The following is a 15,701-nucleotide window of genomic DNA, read 5'->3' on the forward strand; positions in this document are numbered from 1 at the left end:
GAGCATCCCTATTTACTACTTCTCGTTATTCATGGCCCCTCAATCTGTCATTAAAAGATAGAGAGAACAATTAGAGACTTTCTATGGCATGACTCAGCTATCTCTAAGAAGCATCACTGGGTTTCTTGGCCCACCGTCTGTGAGCGTCTTAAACACGGTGGTTTGGGAATTCGTAGCTTGAAACTTATGAACAAGGCTCTGTTGTCAAAGTGGTGGTGGAGACTAGGCAAAGAGCGTAACTCTCTTTGGGCTATTATCATAAAAGAAAAATACGGTCAGCTGGACCTTGGTTGGAGAACAAAAAAACCAACGCAAGTTCACGGGGTCAGCCTTTGGAGGAATATACATGCTACGGCTCATGATTTCTTCGATAAAGCGATGTTCAAAATTGGAAATGGGGCGAAGATCAGACTTTGGGAGGACAAATGGCACGCGGATGGGTCTATGGAGATGTTGTGTCCTAATCTATACTCCTTATCGAACACCAAAGGTATTTCTTTACATCTTGCTTACACTCCTCATGCGTCAGGATTAAATTGGGAGATAGGTATTATGCGCAGGAGATTGTATGATTTTTGAGATAGAAAAAATGGCTCGTTTGCTTAATTATCTCGACTCTATTTCGTTTACCCCTGACGACGAAGATGAGCTCTTGTGGCTGGGACATAGCACTGGCCAATTCACAGTTAAGGAAGCTTATTCTTGTGCCAGTGCAAGTGCTTCCACCGCCAGTTTCCCCAGAGCTAAAATTTGGAGCAACAAATGGCCTCATAAAATTGGGTTTTTTCTTTGGCAAGTTGCACTAGACAGACTGCCCACCCTAGACAATCTTCATAAGAGAAACAACTCATTATTCTCGGCTAGTGGGAATCCGGTCGCAAACATTTGCCCCATGTGTCATCTGTTCCCAGAATCATCAGCTCACATCTTCCTCTTCTGTTCGTTTGCGAAGAGAATTTGGTCGTATTTCTTTGAAGCTGCGAGATTAAATTTCAGTACTTACTCCACCACTTTAGATCTCATTAATGATTGGTCGTCTTCCGACTTCTCTGGTCCTGCTAAAGAGCTTTGGAGCAGGCTCTACACCTCTATCATGTGGTCAATTTGGGTTGAGAGAAATGAAAGATCTTTCAACAAAAAAGAGAAGTGTGCTGCGGCTATCATATTGGAGGTTAAACTCAAAGTTTTTTCTTGGTCTCGTTCTGTTGCCAGGTATCTCTTAAATATAGCCCACACATTTATTAACCATATTCATCCAAATAAGTGCTTATGCTAACCAAACAAACCTTTATAAGAACGATTTTTTGGGGACCATGGTTTTTTTGGGGACCATGGTTTTATTTTGGATAAAGACATTAGAAGTAATTCTAGGTCACCCCATATCTAGTTATTTATTTAATACCTAATCTACCCTCTTAATTAATTTAGGTTATGATTAGTTAAATGATTTAGTTAAAAACAATTAGTGAGATCAAATTAAAAGATGAGTTTATTATTAGTTGAGTAAAATTATTGTGAGAGTAGAGTTAGAGAAGATGAAGGAGAAAAACATGGAAAATAAAAAAAAAATCCAATTCACCCCCTTTGAGTATTCAAGTGATGAAAACTCATCTGATTCTTCATCTCCATCCTCTCCAAGAATATTTGTTAATCTTCAAAATGATCCGGATTTGGCTTATTTCTTAGATGGTGATTGTATTCTTCCCCAAAATGAAACTCAAGATGAAAATGATGGATTTTATCAACCACAACCGGAGGAAGAGTATTTGGGTGAACAGGTATGCTCCAAACTTAGATAATGTATGTTGAATTGGTAAAAACTTCCCCAAAAATGTAAATTTTTGAAATGGATTTTGCACAGTTCGGTTACATTATATGAAGAACATGTAACCGAACTGTTCTAAATGTGTAGTTCGGTTGCCTTGTGAGATGAATAAGTAACCGAACTCATTTGAAAATGTAGTTCGGTTACTTTATCCAAACACGCAGGTTACCGAACTCCATATTAATGGAAGTTCTGAGATGCAGTGTTATGTTCAGTTGGTTCGCAACTAACCGAACTTTACGTAAAAATAAAGTTTAACTAAGTGTATACAGTTCGGTTGGTTCGCAAACGGCATGTACCAACTATCTAACCGAACTATGTTTAATAAGTTCGGTTGTTTCGCAAACTTGAACCTAACAGCATAACCAATCGAACTTAACAAACAAAAAAAATCTGAAGTTCCAGTGTCTAGTTCGGTTATCTACATAAAATACAAAGTAACCGAACTCTGTTCCTTTTATTAGTTCGATTGTTGCGATAAAATTCACATGTTACCGAACTCGGTTCCTTTTATTTGTTCGGTTGCTTTGAAACTTGCTTAACCAACCGAACAATGAGTTCGGTTTCCTCGATAAAATTATTATGTGACCGAACTTATTTGTGATTGCATTGATGTTGTTACATTTCTTGTATATGGAATCACAAAATATACCAATGCATGATCAACCTTCTCCTATTGGTATGTTGTTCGAAGATACATCTACTCACTATGCGAATGAGTTGGTATTTGACTTACCTATTGATGCGGAGAATTGGGCTAGAGAACATGCCAAGAGAGTCAATTGCGTCTTGGTTTTGAATGGAAAAGAAAGCAACACTCGTTTTGAAATGGTTTGTGAGAAAAGTGGATATCCCGATGTTAGTCACAAGAGGAAGGGTTATGAGTATAAAGGAAAGACGACGAGGAAGAACACAACATGCTCGAAGAAAATCAAATGTCCGTTCAAGCTAGTATTTAGCAAGAGCAATTACGACGAAATGGTTTCTAGATATGGATAAGGTGGTAGGTCGTCATAACCACCCTCATCCGGATGATCTTGAAGGGCATGCAATGGCCGCAAGGCTCACTCCTCGAGAAATGGAAAAAATAGCCGAGTATAGGAAATTGTGTATTCCACCTTCCACAATGCTTCGTTTATTAAAGCAAGATAACCCGGGTAATGTATCATCTGTGTACGCCATTTACAATGCAATTGAGACGATTAAAAGGAATGAATGGAAGGATAGAGAAGTAATGCAACAATTATTTTTTTGGATCAAGAGAAAGGCTACGCGGTTCAAAAGAAAGTAGGTCCGGAAGAAGAAATACTTATCTCTTCATTTCCCATCCGAAGAGTGTTCAATTGGCTCAATCATTCCATGAAGTTCTTATAACGGATTGCAGTTATAAGGAAAACAAATACGAAATGCCATTGTTGAACATTGTTGATCGTACGTCGACGAAGTCACCGTTTACCGTTGCTTTTTGTTTTCTAAAGTACGAGCAAGAACCAAGTTACACTTGGGCTCTACAACAAGTGAAGGAGATCTACCGAGATGATGAGATCCCCGGGGTTATCGTGACGGACAATTACGTAGCATTGAACGCAATAGAGAAAGTCTTCCCATTAGCACATAATATGCTTTGTACATTTCATATATGGTGCAATGTGATGAATAAGTGCAAGCCTCAACTTTGTCCAACTAAGAGGAAAGGATTGGAAGAGATTAGTAAGCTACTGGAAGATGAACAAGCGGATGCAAAAGAGGAATTCGATAAACAATACGCCATAAATCACGCTAAATGGGTTTCCTTCTCCGGGGAATGGGAGGCATTGACTTGGTCTCTCACCGAAGAAGAGTATTATCTAAATCTTGCCGAATTTAGAGAACATTGGTCTAGCCCCGAATATCTGGAGGATATAATAACGTATGTGGTGGAGCAATGGTTGGAACCGCACAAAGAGCGCTTTGTTTATGCTTTTACCAACAACTATAAACACTTTGGGAATCAAGCGACATGTTTGGTAGAATCGGCTCACCACCGGTTGAAGAAAAATCTCTTTGGATGTGTCGATAATTTTGTGGTTGTGTTTAACGCAATGGAGAGTTACTTCAAACGCGATATTGAGAGAATTAAAGAGAAGTTCCAAAAAAGCCGCATCATGAAGTACACAAAGATTGTAGACAAAGATGGTAACATCAAAAAAATGGCGGACCTTCGGTTGTTTAAGGGACTCTACTATAATGTTTCACATGCTTGCATCAAGAGGTTAATGGTTGAGCTGCATTTGATTGGCATATGTGGAACCAAGCCGGACGAGGTGTGTGTTTGCAACATGATGAAGTCTATGGGACTCCCTTCTCGCCACATGATAGCTAAGTATGAACATGGCATAATCCCTTTAAGCGATATTGATCCACATTGGCAACACTTAAGTTTTGTCCCTCCTCCAAAGGGCGATGTCGGTGAAGAGTTTGGTGACAATGAAATGGGAAGAGCAGTTATCGAAATGTACCGGAACATGAACAAAATCGAAGGTAAAATCTTTTGGGATGACATGCGGCCTATCGTTTTTCCGCACACTTCAGAGAATGTGCAAGAACCGAGTACATGCAAGGGAAGAAGTAGGCCAAAAACCAAAGAAACAAAAAAACAAGTTAGAGAATATGCAAAGGTGTTGGCTAAGAAGGAAAGTGAAATGACCCCTTTTACTAGAGATCCTTGTGGGCATAAGCATACCTCGACGAAGTACCAAGAAGATTCGAAGAAAAGGGGAAGGAATATTATTCAAAAGAGCGAGTCAAGTGAAAGAAATATGAAGAAAAAAGGACCAATGTTACGCTCTCAACCCACTCCGTCGGAACCAAGTCAAGTGAAGCAAAAGGAAATTGATGATACACCAGCTCATGTTGATAAAAGGTACTTGGAAGACATACCTCCTTATATTAGAGATTATGTCATATCCATCAATGATGTCCCTCCGGATGGTAATTGCGGTTTCCACGTTGTCAAGGAACAACTAGGGCCTTTCACTCAAGGTGCCAAACTATATGATGATAATGAAATCACTTATATTCGTCAAAGGATGAAGATGAAGCTAAAGGAAAAACCGGAATTTTACAAAAGAATGTTGTCCGATGGGGATGATAGCCTTAACATGCAATTCCTTAGGTATCAAATCCGTCTCCACGGGGGAAATCCAATCACAAGGGATCATTGGATGGGCATGCCGATATGTGGGCACTTAATAGCCGATGCATTCAATTGTGTGGTTCACTATTTCTCAAAAGGTGCTAGTTTCACTTACACTCCCAAAACAACCATATGTGTCGAGCAACTTAGACGTAATACAGTGGTGATTGCGTTGGTTAACAACAACCATTTTGTAGGCCTCCGGTTAGAAGACAATTGTCCCTTTCCTCTGATATGCGCATACTCTTATTGGAATGGATTTAACCCCGACACGATGTTGGGTTGGTGCATTATGTATAAACATAACATGGAGATGTGGAAAGCTTTGGAGGAATTGAACAAAATTATACATGGACATGCAGTTTCCCTTGGGGATGATTAGATGTACCTTTGGCTAGAATATATGTATGCTTTTGAACATCATCATATGAATGAAAGATTGTGGTTTTTGGTATTTGGTCTTATTTTTGTGTTACTAGCTCATATTTTGTTGTTTTTCCCAATGCATTTTATAGAAGTTCGGTTAGGAAATGAGATTACAACACAATATCGAACTAGTTCATGACATAAGTTAGGAAATGAAAATACATGACGTTGCCAAAATGAAATTACTAATAACTTAATACCCAAACCTCATTATGAAAAAGTCTCTAAGGATGCGGAAATGATCTTCATATTTGAAATCCTTTCCTTTCCATCGTCGTCATTCATTCTTTGACATCGTAACGATTTCCTCGTATGTTTCACTCCTAAGTCGATTCCTCGCAACAATCCGATACAAAATCAAAAAATCCACAATTCTTTCTTGAATCTTTTCAAATCGAATGAACAAAGGTAGTTGGTCAAGGTTATCAACGTTTCCTGTCTAGTCGCAGAATTTCTCATGAATTTTCTCCCAAAAACTATTACTCATAACACCATTGACTCTTCTTTCTTCACCCCTCTTTGGAAAGCATAAAACGTAGTTTCTACAAATAGAAAGATCTTCTTCAAGAGTAAATTTATGACTAGGAATTGCCATTTTGATTTAAAGAAATATTAACCATGAGACACATATATATAGCATTTAGGTTTGTAACGGATATACAAATAGTCGTTTTTTGAGTCAGATTAAGTACAATGTTGTCTCAAATCTTGAGTTCGGTTACAATGTATTTTTTGCAGGTCACCGAACCGCTCAGTTCGGTGAGATGAAGTTTTTTCCTAGTTAACCGAACCTGCATCTGGATGTTTTGGCATGTTTTCGTTTTTTTTCAACTCCTGAGTTCGGTTACACTGCACATCTGCGATAAAACCGAACGCTGAGTTCGGTTACACCGTATTTTTTTGTAGGTCACCGAACTGTTCAGTTCGCTGACATGCCGTTTTTTCCTTGTTAAACGAACCTGATTCTGGATGTTTTGGCATGTTTTCGTTTTTGTTCAACCCTTGAGTTTGGTTACACTGGACATTTGCGATATAACCGAACGCTGAGTTCGGTTACACTGTAAATTTGCGATCAAACCGAACTACTTATGTTGAATCCAAAATTTTAATTTAAGCATGACTGTAACAACAACAATATAAGACCAAATTATGAAATTCATTTAGTAATCCATATAACTAAATGTTGGAAGCAAACATAAGAAAACAAACTACCAAATCCGCAAAACAAAAGTCTTCCAAACATAAGGAAACAAACTAACAAATCCGCAGTAAAAAAATTCTTCCAAACATAAGAAAACAAAGTACTAATTGTTGCAATCACTCATTTACCACGACTACTACGAGAAACTTTTATACTCTTGCGTTTAGGAGCTTTAGGTCGTCCTTCGTCACTAGGAGTGTCATCTCCACTGCTTTGTTGTTGAACCATCCGACTTGAACCTTCCCCTTGTTGGCGACTCCTTTTCAACGGCATGGTCTAGCTTGGATCAACCTGGCTTGTATCTACAAGGTCGGGATTAAAAACACTAGTTATTTGGTTGTAGAGGTATGTTTGTTCTCGAGTGTCCATCGGCTCTCCACTCCGGATTTTTGCCATCAATTTCTTCAACAATTTAGCACTTGCCTTCACCTTTTCTCATCAAAAACATAAGTCACTATTATTTTTCAATACTTTATAACATTTTGAAAAACAAAAATAAGAGTAAATATGTTACCGCCGAATTCCACAAGATCAAGGCCTCATCACCACACATAGGGGTAGGCTTCATAATCTTCTGAGCCTCTTTCTCCATTGCCGTCGCTTTTGCTTTATCAGCACGGGCTTGTTGGAAATTGTTTATTACACGAGGATGAGAAAAATGTTCATACCATTCCATATATCCATCGTCATCGGCATTTGGATCATCAAACGAATCTTGTAACTCTTCGACTGGAACAAGATAATCCCCAAAGTTCTTCCAGTGGTCCACTGATGGAGCAGGATCGTATTTGGGGATGAAATTCTTCTCGCTGTTCTTAGTTCCGACCTTCTTTACCTTGAAGTTTTCCACTTGTGGGAAACTTTGGACACAAGAAAGTTGCTCAAGTATTCTTCGAGGATTATACATTGTACAACCCCCAGGATGAAACAACGGTCCATTATAACCCGCAACAGGTGAGAAATTAATAACATCAACATCCTCCTCGTCTTCATCTGATGCAATGATGTAAGGATGGAAAACCACATCTTCCACTGTTAACTTATCCAATGTCTCCCTCAACTCCAACACCTTTTTTTCCTTATTCTTTTCCTTTGAGTTCAAAAATTCATATTTACCAGCTGTAGGCTTCCCATAAGGCCAAGGAGTGCGAGCATTAGACAATTGCAGTTTAGGGAAGTGGTCGTACACCCAAACCTATGAGAAGAGGAAAAAAATAATACATTCGCAATATGATTAGTAACAATACGCATTCATTCACTTATATATTCAAACACACAAACTATAATTTAACGGGTTACCTGAACAAGGGTGTATAAGCCTCCAAAATATAGACTCCTAAGCCTCGAAGCTTTTCTGATTTCTACTTGAAAGAATGAAAGATCCGCAATGCCCCAAGAGTAGTTGTTCACCTCATCCAAGGGGTCCAATAGCTGGAGGTAATGAGCATTTACCACGTGGCCTGAAGTGTCAGGGAAGAAGATGGTTCCAAGTTGATATAAAAAATAAGCAGTCACATGTTGCTTAGTCTTATCCTCTGTCATCACCAACTTTCCTTGAGAAACCAAATGTTTCGTCGCTGAAAACTCATCAAACAAGGTTTTGAGCTTGATCTTTTTCAATTTCTTCTTGTACGTGCGGTCTTCTTCAAACTCATTATACTCATCACCTTCCTTAGGCTCTTTGTTAGCTCGCCTAAACTCACATTGTGCCTTTTTATCGCTCCATCCTAGACACCTTTCGACTAGTTTTTCAAGAACTTGATAACTCATCAAGGGATCGTAGCCATCTCGAACACTTGTTCCTGTAATTGGTAGGGTTGTGATTCTAAAACAATCATCCGGAGCTATTGCCATCTCACCAAAAGGTAGATGAAAGGTATCCGTTTCTGGATAAGTCCTCTCGGAAAATGCAGTAACAGTGACAGCATCAAATTTTTGGTGTGCATGTCGTATCCCGTTTCATAGTACACAATCAAATACCGCCAGACGGACCTCATCACACTCATTTTTTATATTCCATACCTTGTTCTTTTGACGTTTCAAAACACGAACAACATTTTTATGATCCTAAAAAAACAACATCATATCTCATATACTAATATATATATATAAAAGAACAATATATGTCAAAATATAAGAAAATGACTGAGAAATCTAAATCTTGATGGTTAAGATTGAACCATACCTTTGTTGCAAAGATCTTGGCAGCCCATGAGTTTTTGTAGCCCATCAATACCTCCCCACCATTTCTTGGAGTACCATATGTTGGATTCTTTGGAGGAAAACACAAATCCTTATGAGGAATGTACGAATATCTAGCACAAGGCTTTTTAGGCGTCTTTTTAGGTCTCTTTACCACTATGTCTTCTTGTTCCTCTTATTCTTCCTCTTCATCCGAGCCCTCCTCTAATTCATCATCATCCTTATCTCCATCCTTGTCTCCGCCTTCCTCATCTTTTTCAACCTCATCATCGCCACCCTCATTTCCTCCTCCTCGAGCTAGTTCATCTTCTCCACCTTGATTATGTTCTTGACTGCTCATCTCTTCCACGATCTCTTCATTAACTTGTTGGATTACGTTGTCAACATTATCTCTATTGACACCATCTTGGATGACAACACCCGGTAATGACCCACCTCCATACTTAGCATTTTTGGTTCCATGCTTATCGACACCTAAGTGTTTTGGGACTCTAGGCGTGGGAGTTCTCAAATCTTCCGGTAATGGTTGGTTAGATTTCTTACCTTTGCACTAAACAAAAAACACAAAAGAAATAAGGAATAATTCACGGAAAAAAGACCAACTCAAGAAAAAAAAATCGTGTTCCAGGATAGAGTTCGGTTACTCAATTATTTTTTCGAGAAAACCGAACTCCACATATATATGTAAATAGCCAAGAGTTCGGTTTGTCAAAGTTTTATGCGAACAAACCGAACATATTGGAACAAGTTCGGTTATATGGGTACTAAACATATAGGGAAAAAAAGAACAGTTAATTATATGGCCATTTTTTTTTGTAATAAGGGTACAGTTCGGTTACATGGCAGTTTTAAACATTTATGCGAAAAAACCGAACAAAGGTGCTAGAGTTCGGTAATGTGGGTACTAGAAATTTTGGGAAAAATAAAACAGTTTGGTTACATGGATTTTTTTCCTATTTTTGGTAATATGGCTATAGTTCGGTTACATGGCAGTTCAACAATTTTTTTGCGAAACAACCGAACTCACAAGTTCGGTAACCTAGTTCTCAATCCTATAAAACCGAACTGTTCTTCGTGTTCTTCGTTTCATGGAGTTTGGTTAAGAAACTAGGGCAACAATAAAAGACGCTCTAACCGAACTAAACACTGTGACTTCAATTTGAACCCTATTTTGATGATTTCTAATCAATTGAATCGATGAAAATCAAATTAAAAGAAATGGGTTTCTCGGTAAATACCTGCGAATCGGTCCCATGGAAGAATCAGGCTTCTTACTGCGTCTATTATACTGGATTATGGATTCACTTGGCTCTTCCACTTCTTTATGAATCTCAAAATCACTTGGCTGATTTGCTAGATGTCCTAATGGGGGACCTGTTCCTGGGAGTCTTTTGGTTTTCTTTCGAAGAACTATTCTTATAGTCGATTGATTAATCGACGATGAAAATTTTATGAATCGACGATTAATCGATGAAGATGACGTTGAAATGGGGAAGAAGAGAAGAACAAGAGGGAGAATAGTTTTCTCCTCAAAACTGTTTTCTTTTTTTTTTCCTTTTTTTGGGTGCGGCTAGGTTTAGTTTAGGTTTTGAATTAGGTTTAGTTTAGGTTTTGTTTTAGATTAAATTAGAGGCAGTTATTAAGTTAGGGTTAATTTTAATTAGGGTAAGGGCCAAATTAGTAATCTCATGATTTTAGGACATCCCTTAAAATTGTAGGGTAGGTGGCCTAATAGGACCATGGTCCCCCCAAAAAAACCATGGTCCCTAAAAAAATCGTTCCTTTATAATTATTCTACATAGCCCACAAAATTATATACAATTATTAAATATAGCCAAAATAATAAGATAATCATCAAATCCCTAAATCAACATCAAGAACAACAACAACAACAACAACAAAAAGAAGCTAATTATCTAATTAAATTTATGTAAGATATTTGTCATAGTTGATTTTTTTGAATAAGAATTAATACCCTCAATAAATTTTAGTGTAAAAAATAAATCATCTTATAGATTTTGTTTTCTAGATTATGTTTATGGAGTTCTAGGAGAATGGTTGTAGGAAAAGAAAAACCTTAGTATTGATGTTGTTGAGGAATATTTTAAGAGAACAATTAGAATATACACCTAGATCAATTTTAATGTGATCATGATTAAGAAAAAAATTATTTTAGATAGAAATAGAATCAAAATTTATTTTTTTTGGGGGGATAATAAGAATTAGGATTTATAACAATTTTTCAATTTGTGAAAATACTAAAAAAAGACAATGATAATTAATTTAAAGTATGATTGAGAAAAAAAAATAGGTTTATTTTGATTTTGAGTAAGAGGGAGATTTAAGTTTAATTGTTAATGAAAAATTAATGCCAAAACTAAAACTCGTTTGGTTTTTCATTTTAATTTTTGACTTTTTATTTTAATTTAAATTTTTTGGGTTATGATTAATAAATATGTGGGCTATATTTAAGAGAAGTCTTATCTAACGTCTATCATTTGTAATTGGAAGTCGAAGTTCTTCGACCCTCCGTAAGCTTCTTTAGGTAGTGTAAGCTAGTCCTTTGGGCCATGTGGGCATCTTTTTCCTTCTTCTCTTCCCTGTTCTAGTTCGCTGTTGGTCCCTCCCTTGAGTTGGGTATTTCCATTCTAATAAATTTCTTCTTTGCCGACCAAAAAGAAAATGAAGTTGTAAGGTTCTTTCCGGACTTCGTCAGTAAGTGTTAAGTATGAATGTTAACCGTAAGTCTAGCTAGCTCCCTTGTCAACTCTCTTGGCCATCAATGAAGCGTCCTAGCAAACTTTATGAGGAATTGCTAGTGGTGCAGTTGGTTTCACTTTCATCCTCATTGTTTCTTTCAAATTTCAGTATCGTGCGATTCTTGTCGGCTACGAAATTCTTAAGCTCTTGATAAAGTTTCTTTTGAACAACTGGTTTCATATTAAGAATGCTAGTGCCCATGCAGTGGTTGAAGAAGTACTATCAACACCTAAAAGATAATCTTCATATATAGCGGATATAATAACTTCTTCAGGGTAGTTTTGCGATTTAAGAAAATGCGAGTAAGTGTTAGTAGGAGGGTTTGACACAGGAAAAGGATGCACCAGAGCTATATATTACTCTTCTTTTGCATAACAGAAAACCTCAGCAAGTTGAGCCTAACCACCAGTATAAAAAGAATATTAAACTCGATCACACTCATCAATGCATATCTTGGACGTACTTCTCATCATGGAAATCCTGATCATACATTAGCCTACTGACTAATCTGACTGTTGCTTTCTTGAGATGATCCAGTGGCTTAACGATTCCATTATTAAGAGCTGCTTCTTCTTTCAAGTTTTCAATCAACTTTCTTATCTCTCTTTCTCTCTCTCTCTCCCTCTCTTGAAATGCCGTTTGGGATTTCGATAAAGCTACACTCTGAAAACCTTTAGGAAGACTGCCACAAAATGGACCAGAATCAGAACTTGAAATAGTTTTCCGATTTGCAGTACCATTTTTAGTGACTTCGATCAAAATCGGAAACAATAATAACAGGCTTCCAGCAACCAGTCATCATCATTACCATACTGCCGTGAATTTCAGCTAGTTTATGCAAGACGACATGGAGAGCAGTGCCTCCAAGAATGTGCAAGTAATATATTTGGGCCAACATGCCATTTCATTATGGATGTGAACTTAGCTTTATCTCAGTTAGCTAGAACCATTAAACTTACTTCAATGCTGCATCGGATATATAAATGATTCAAGAGGTTTCCATTAATCGTTCTCGTTGTTTCTGTATTCTTGCTTAATTATTGCCTTGGTGCTTTTTTTTTTTTTTTTTTTGTTATCGATCCTGTTGCTAGTGGCATATGACATATCAGTCAGAAAAGTAACAAGGATCGATATTGTGTTCTACCATTAGGCTGGACCCAGAAAATAAAAAAATTCTTTCATCCTGAACCATCAAACTAGCTATATATGTTGGGACAAGCTCCAGAGCTCAGACTAGCTCACAAATCTTTTCTGAGAGTTCATAAGGAAAATGCAGGGCCGTCTTACAGTATTTGGGTACCTTAGGCGACAAATAAAAATTGGGTCTTTTTTGGACTACCGAATAACCGATGCATTACACAAAAATATTTACCTGATAGCACAAAAGACGTACCTGATAACACATGATGATATGAGTATAATATTACCAAACATTTATCATTTTGTTCAAGAAGATACAATACTAGTAATGGACGTAAAGATCGACCTTTTCGCATTTACGGATGCGAACTCATTTATAATGCTATCATAGTCAATACTACTTAGCATATCTGCTTCAATGGATAACATCGCTAGTCCGTTTAATCTTTCTTGAGACATCGTTGATCGAAGGTAGGATTTGATCAACTTTAACTTCGAAAAACTTCTTTCTGCAGATGCAACTGTAACAGGGATTGTCAATAAAATTCTATATGAAATAGACGCATTTGAATAGCAGCCACCCATATTTGTTAAGAAACTCAACACGTCAATAGCCTTTTTTGTTTCGTTAGGCAAAAAACTTCGCAAAACCTTCAACTCCGTATATAACTCATCCCCATTGATATCGAATTCCATTTCATAGCTTAGGTACTTTTCAAGTTTCACACAAGAATTCCGTAAGGTACTATCATCAAGAGACCTTAATTTTTCTATATTAAACAAAAATCCATAAGTTTCCTCGTATGCTTGAAATTGTTTAAACCTACGTTTGAGAGAAGAAATAGCCTGGTCCATTATAAAAATGAAGTATTCAATTCGGAAGGATTCCATACCTTGCAGTGGTGGTTGTACTTCCTCTATCTCATCGATTTCATCAAAGTGCTTTTTTCTTTTTCGTACTCGTACCTCATAAAAAATAGGCTCTATATTCATGGATGTTGCAAGTATTTTAGCTTCTTCCAATGCCCCCTCAAATCAATTCCTTCTGTAATCCTTAAAGAAAGAAACAAGATCTTTTAGTTTAGTAACGGCATCATCAAGATTCATATCTTCGGTTTGAAGTTTAATGCTCACTGAGTTAACCGCAAGTAGTGCTCTATGCCAAACAACCATACCAAGTATAATCTCAAAATTATCAATCTCTCGTGTCAATATGGAATAAGCAGTACCCCTTGTCTTCGCATCAAAATCAGCCGAAGTCGACAGCTCTATTAAGGCATCTCGTATTTCGGGAGCTTGAAATCGGATTGCTTTGATAGCTTCTATATGACTCTCCCACCGAGTATCTGATAATGGTTTAACCGTAAGACCTTTTACATGTTTCTTAAACACCGTCCAACGTTTTGTAGATCCTGAGAAGAAGTTATATATATGTTGCACCACTTGGAAAAAGGAGACTGCTCTAGGACATGAACTGGCCATATCACAAAGTGAAAGGTTAAGACTATGACAAGCACATGGCATATAAAAAGCTCGAGGATTTACCTTTAGTAGTCTCTTTTGCACCCCTTTATTCTTTCCGGTCATATTAGCTCCATTATCGTACCCTTGCCCTCTAACATTACGAATATCAAGGTTCAGGTTCTGCAAGAGCTCTTCCAGTTTATTAAAAAGTCCTCTTCCCGTCGAGTCGTCCACCTTTACAAATCCCAAAAAGTATTCCTCAACTTTGGTCGAAGACGTGGACACATCTACACATCTTATGACAAGAGACATTTGCTCTTCATTACTTATGTCCGGAGTACAATCAAGTATTACAGAAAAATACTTTGCTTCTTGAATTTTCTGAACAATTTTATCTTTCACATGACGTGCCAACAATGCGATTAATTCATTTTGGATTGAAGGACCAAGATAATGATGATAAACTTCATGGTTTTTAATACGTCGAAGATGTTCTTGCATTACCAAATCGAACTCGGCAATCATTTCAATAAAGCTTAAGAAATTACCGTTATTCGCTACACCAACCTTGTCGTTTGTTCCACGGAACGCCAAATTATTTTTAGCAAGGGTTCTAATAACAGCAACAATTCTTATCAATACTTGTTTCCAATATTCTTTCTCCCTCTTGATTTGTTCATGAATCTCCTTATCAATAGTTTCATTCTTGTGAAGTCTAATTTCCAATTCTTTCCATTTATGCATGGAAGTATAGTGCCTAGTAGATAACTCATGACGTGAAAGCTTAGCACCCATATTATGCCAATCTCTACTGCCGTTTGTATCCAGCTGATAATTGCGTCCACCTTGCTTGAATAATTTGCAACAAAAACAAAAAACTCGATCCAAAACATTTGAATATACTAACCATCTTCTATCTTCGGTTTCCCCATTACTCAAACGCCTTATGAAGTGGTGATGCTCAAAACATCTAGCTTCTGCACCTTTGGGAAAAATAAAATCAAGGTTATTTCTTCTGACAGGACCATGCTCTACCAAAAGGTCTCTCAAGTTCTGGTTAATCTCTTTCCAGTTCCCTGGATCATGAATATTTATCGGTCCAAAATCTCTATTTAGAACCTCATCCAAGTCATCTTGCATATTGTCATCTTCACCTGCACTTAATTCTTGGTCACCCTAATTAACAACACAATTCAAGATAAATTCATGTCAAAATTCTAATTAACGCCTAAACCCACGATTGTTAACTGTTGGTTGTTCCTTAACCTCCTTTTTACAATCAAAATTTATAAATACCCCAAATTTTGGTTCACAACTCTCAAACCCTAACAAAATTACTCAATCATTAATCATTCAAAATTCTAAATTTGCAAGAGTAAGTTAATATTACCTTATGAGACACAAATAGATCATAGATGATGGATAATGTTGGTTGTGAATTTTTTGATCGAGATGATAAGATCTGATTTAGTGTTTCTGAAAGATAAAGAAGAGGAAGGAAGTTGTGC

General features: G+C 37.2%; 3 protein-coding genes and 1 pseudogene across 3 annotated transcripts; 1 reads left to right on the forward strand and 3 right to left on the reverse strand.

Annotated features, from left to right (window-relative positions):
* Positions 1–589: 589 nt before the first annotated feature.
* LOC113352273 lies at positions 590–1,276 on the forward strand. The gene has a single exon (XM_026596117.1). It carries the CDS (start codon positions 590–592, stop codon positions 1,274–1,276), a length of 687 nt encoding a protein of 228 aa, XP_026451902.1.
* Positions 1,277–12,030: 10,754 nt separating this feature from the next.
* LOC113352274 lies at positions 12,031–12,487 on the reverse strand (annotated as a pseudogene).
* Positions 12,488–12,979: 492 nt separating this feature from the next.
* Positions 12,980–14,180, reverse strand: LOC113354141 (zinc finger MYM-type protein 1-like). The gene has a single exon (XM_026597570.1). It carries the CDS (start codon positions 13,720–13,722, stop codon positions 13,036–13,038), a length of 687 nt encoding a protein of 228 aa, XP_026453355.1. The 5' UTR covers positions 13,723–14,180; the 3' UTR covers positions 12,980–13,035.
* Positions 13,765–15,333, reverse strand: LOC113352275 (zinc finger MYM-type protein 1-like). The gene has a single exon (XM_026596118.1). It carries the CDS (start codon positions 15,331–15,333, stop codon positions 13,765–13,767), a length of 1,569 nt encoding a protein of 522 aa, XP_026451903.1.
* Positions 15,334–15,701: the final 368 nt, after the last annotated feature.

Source organism: Papaver somniferum, chromosome 2, assembly GCF_003573695.1.
Source record: "Papaver somniferum cultivar HN1 chromosome 2, ASM357369v1, whole genome shotgun sequence".
Lineage (NCBI taxonomy): Eukaryota > Viridiplantae > Streptophyta > Magnoliopsida > Ranunculales > Papaveraceae > Papaver > Papaver somniferum.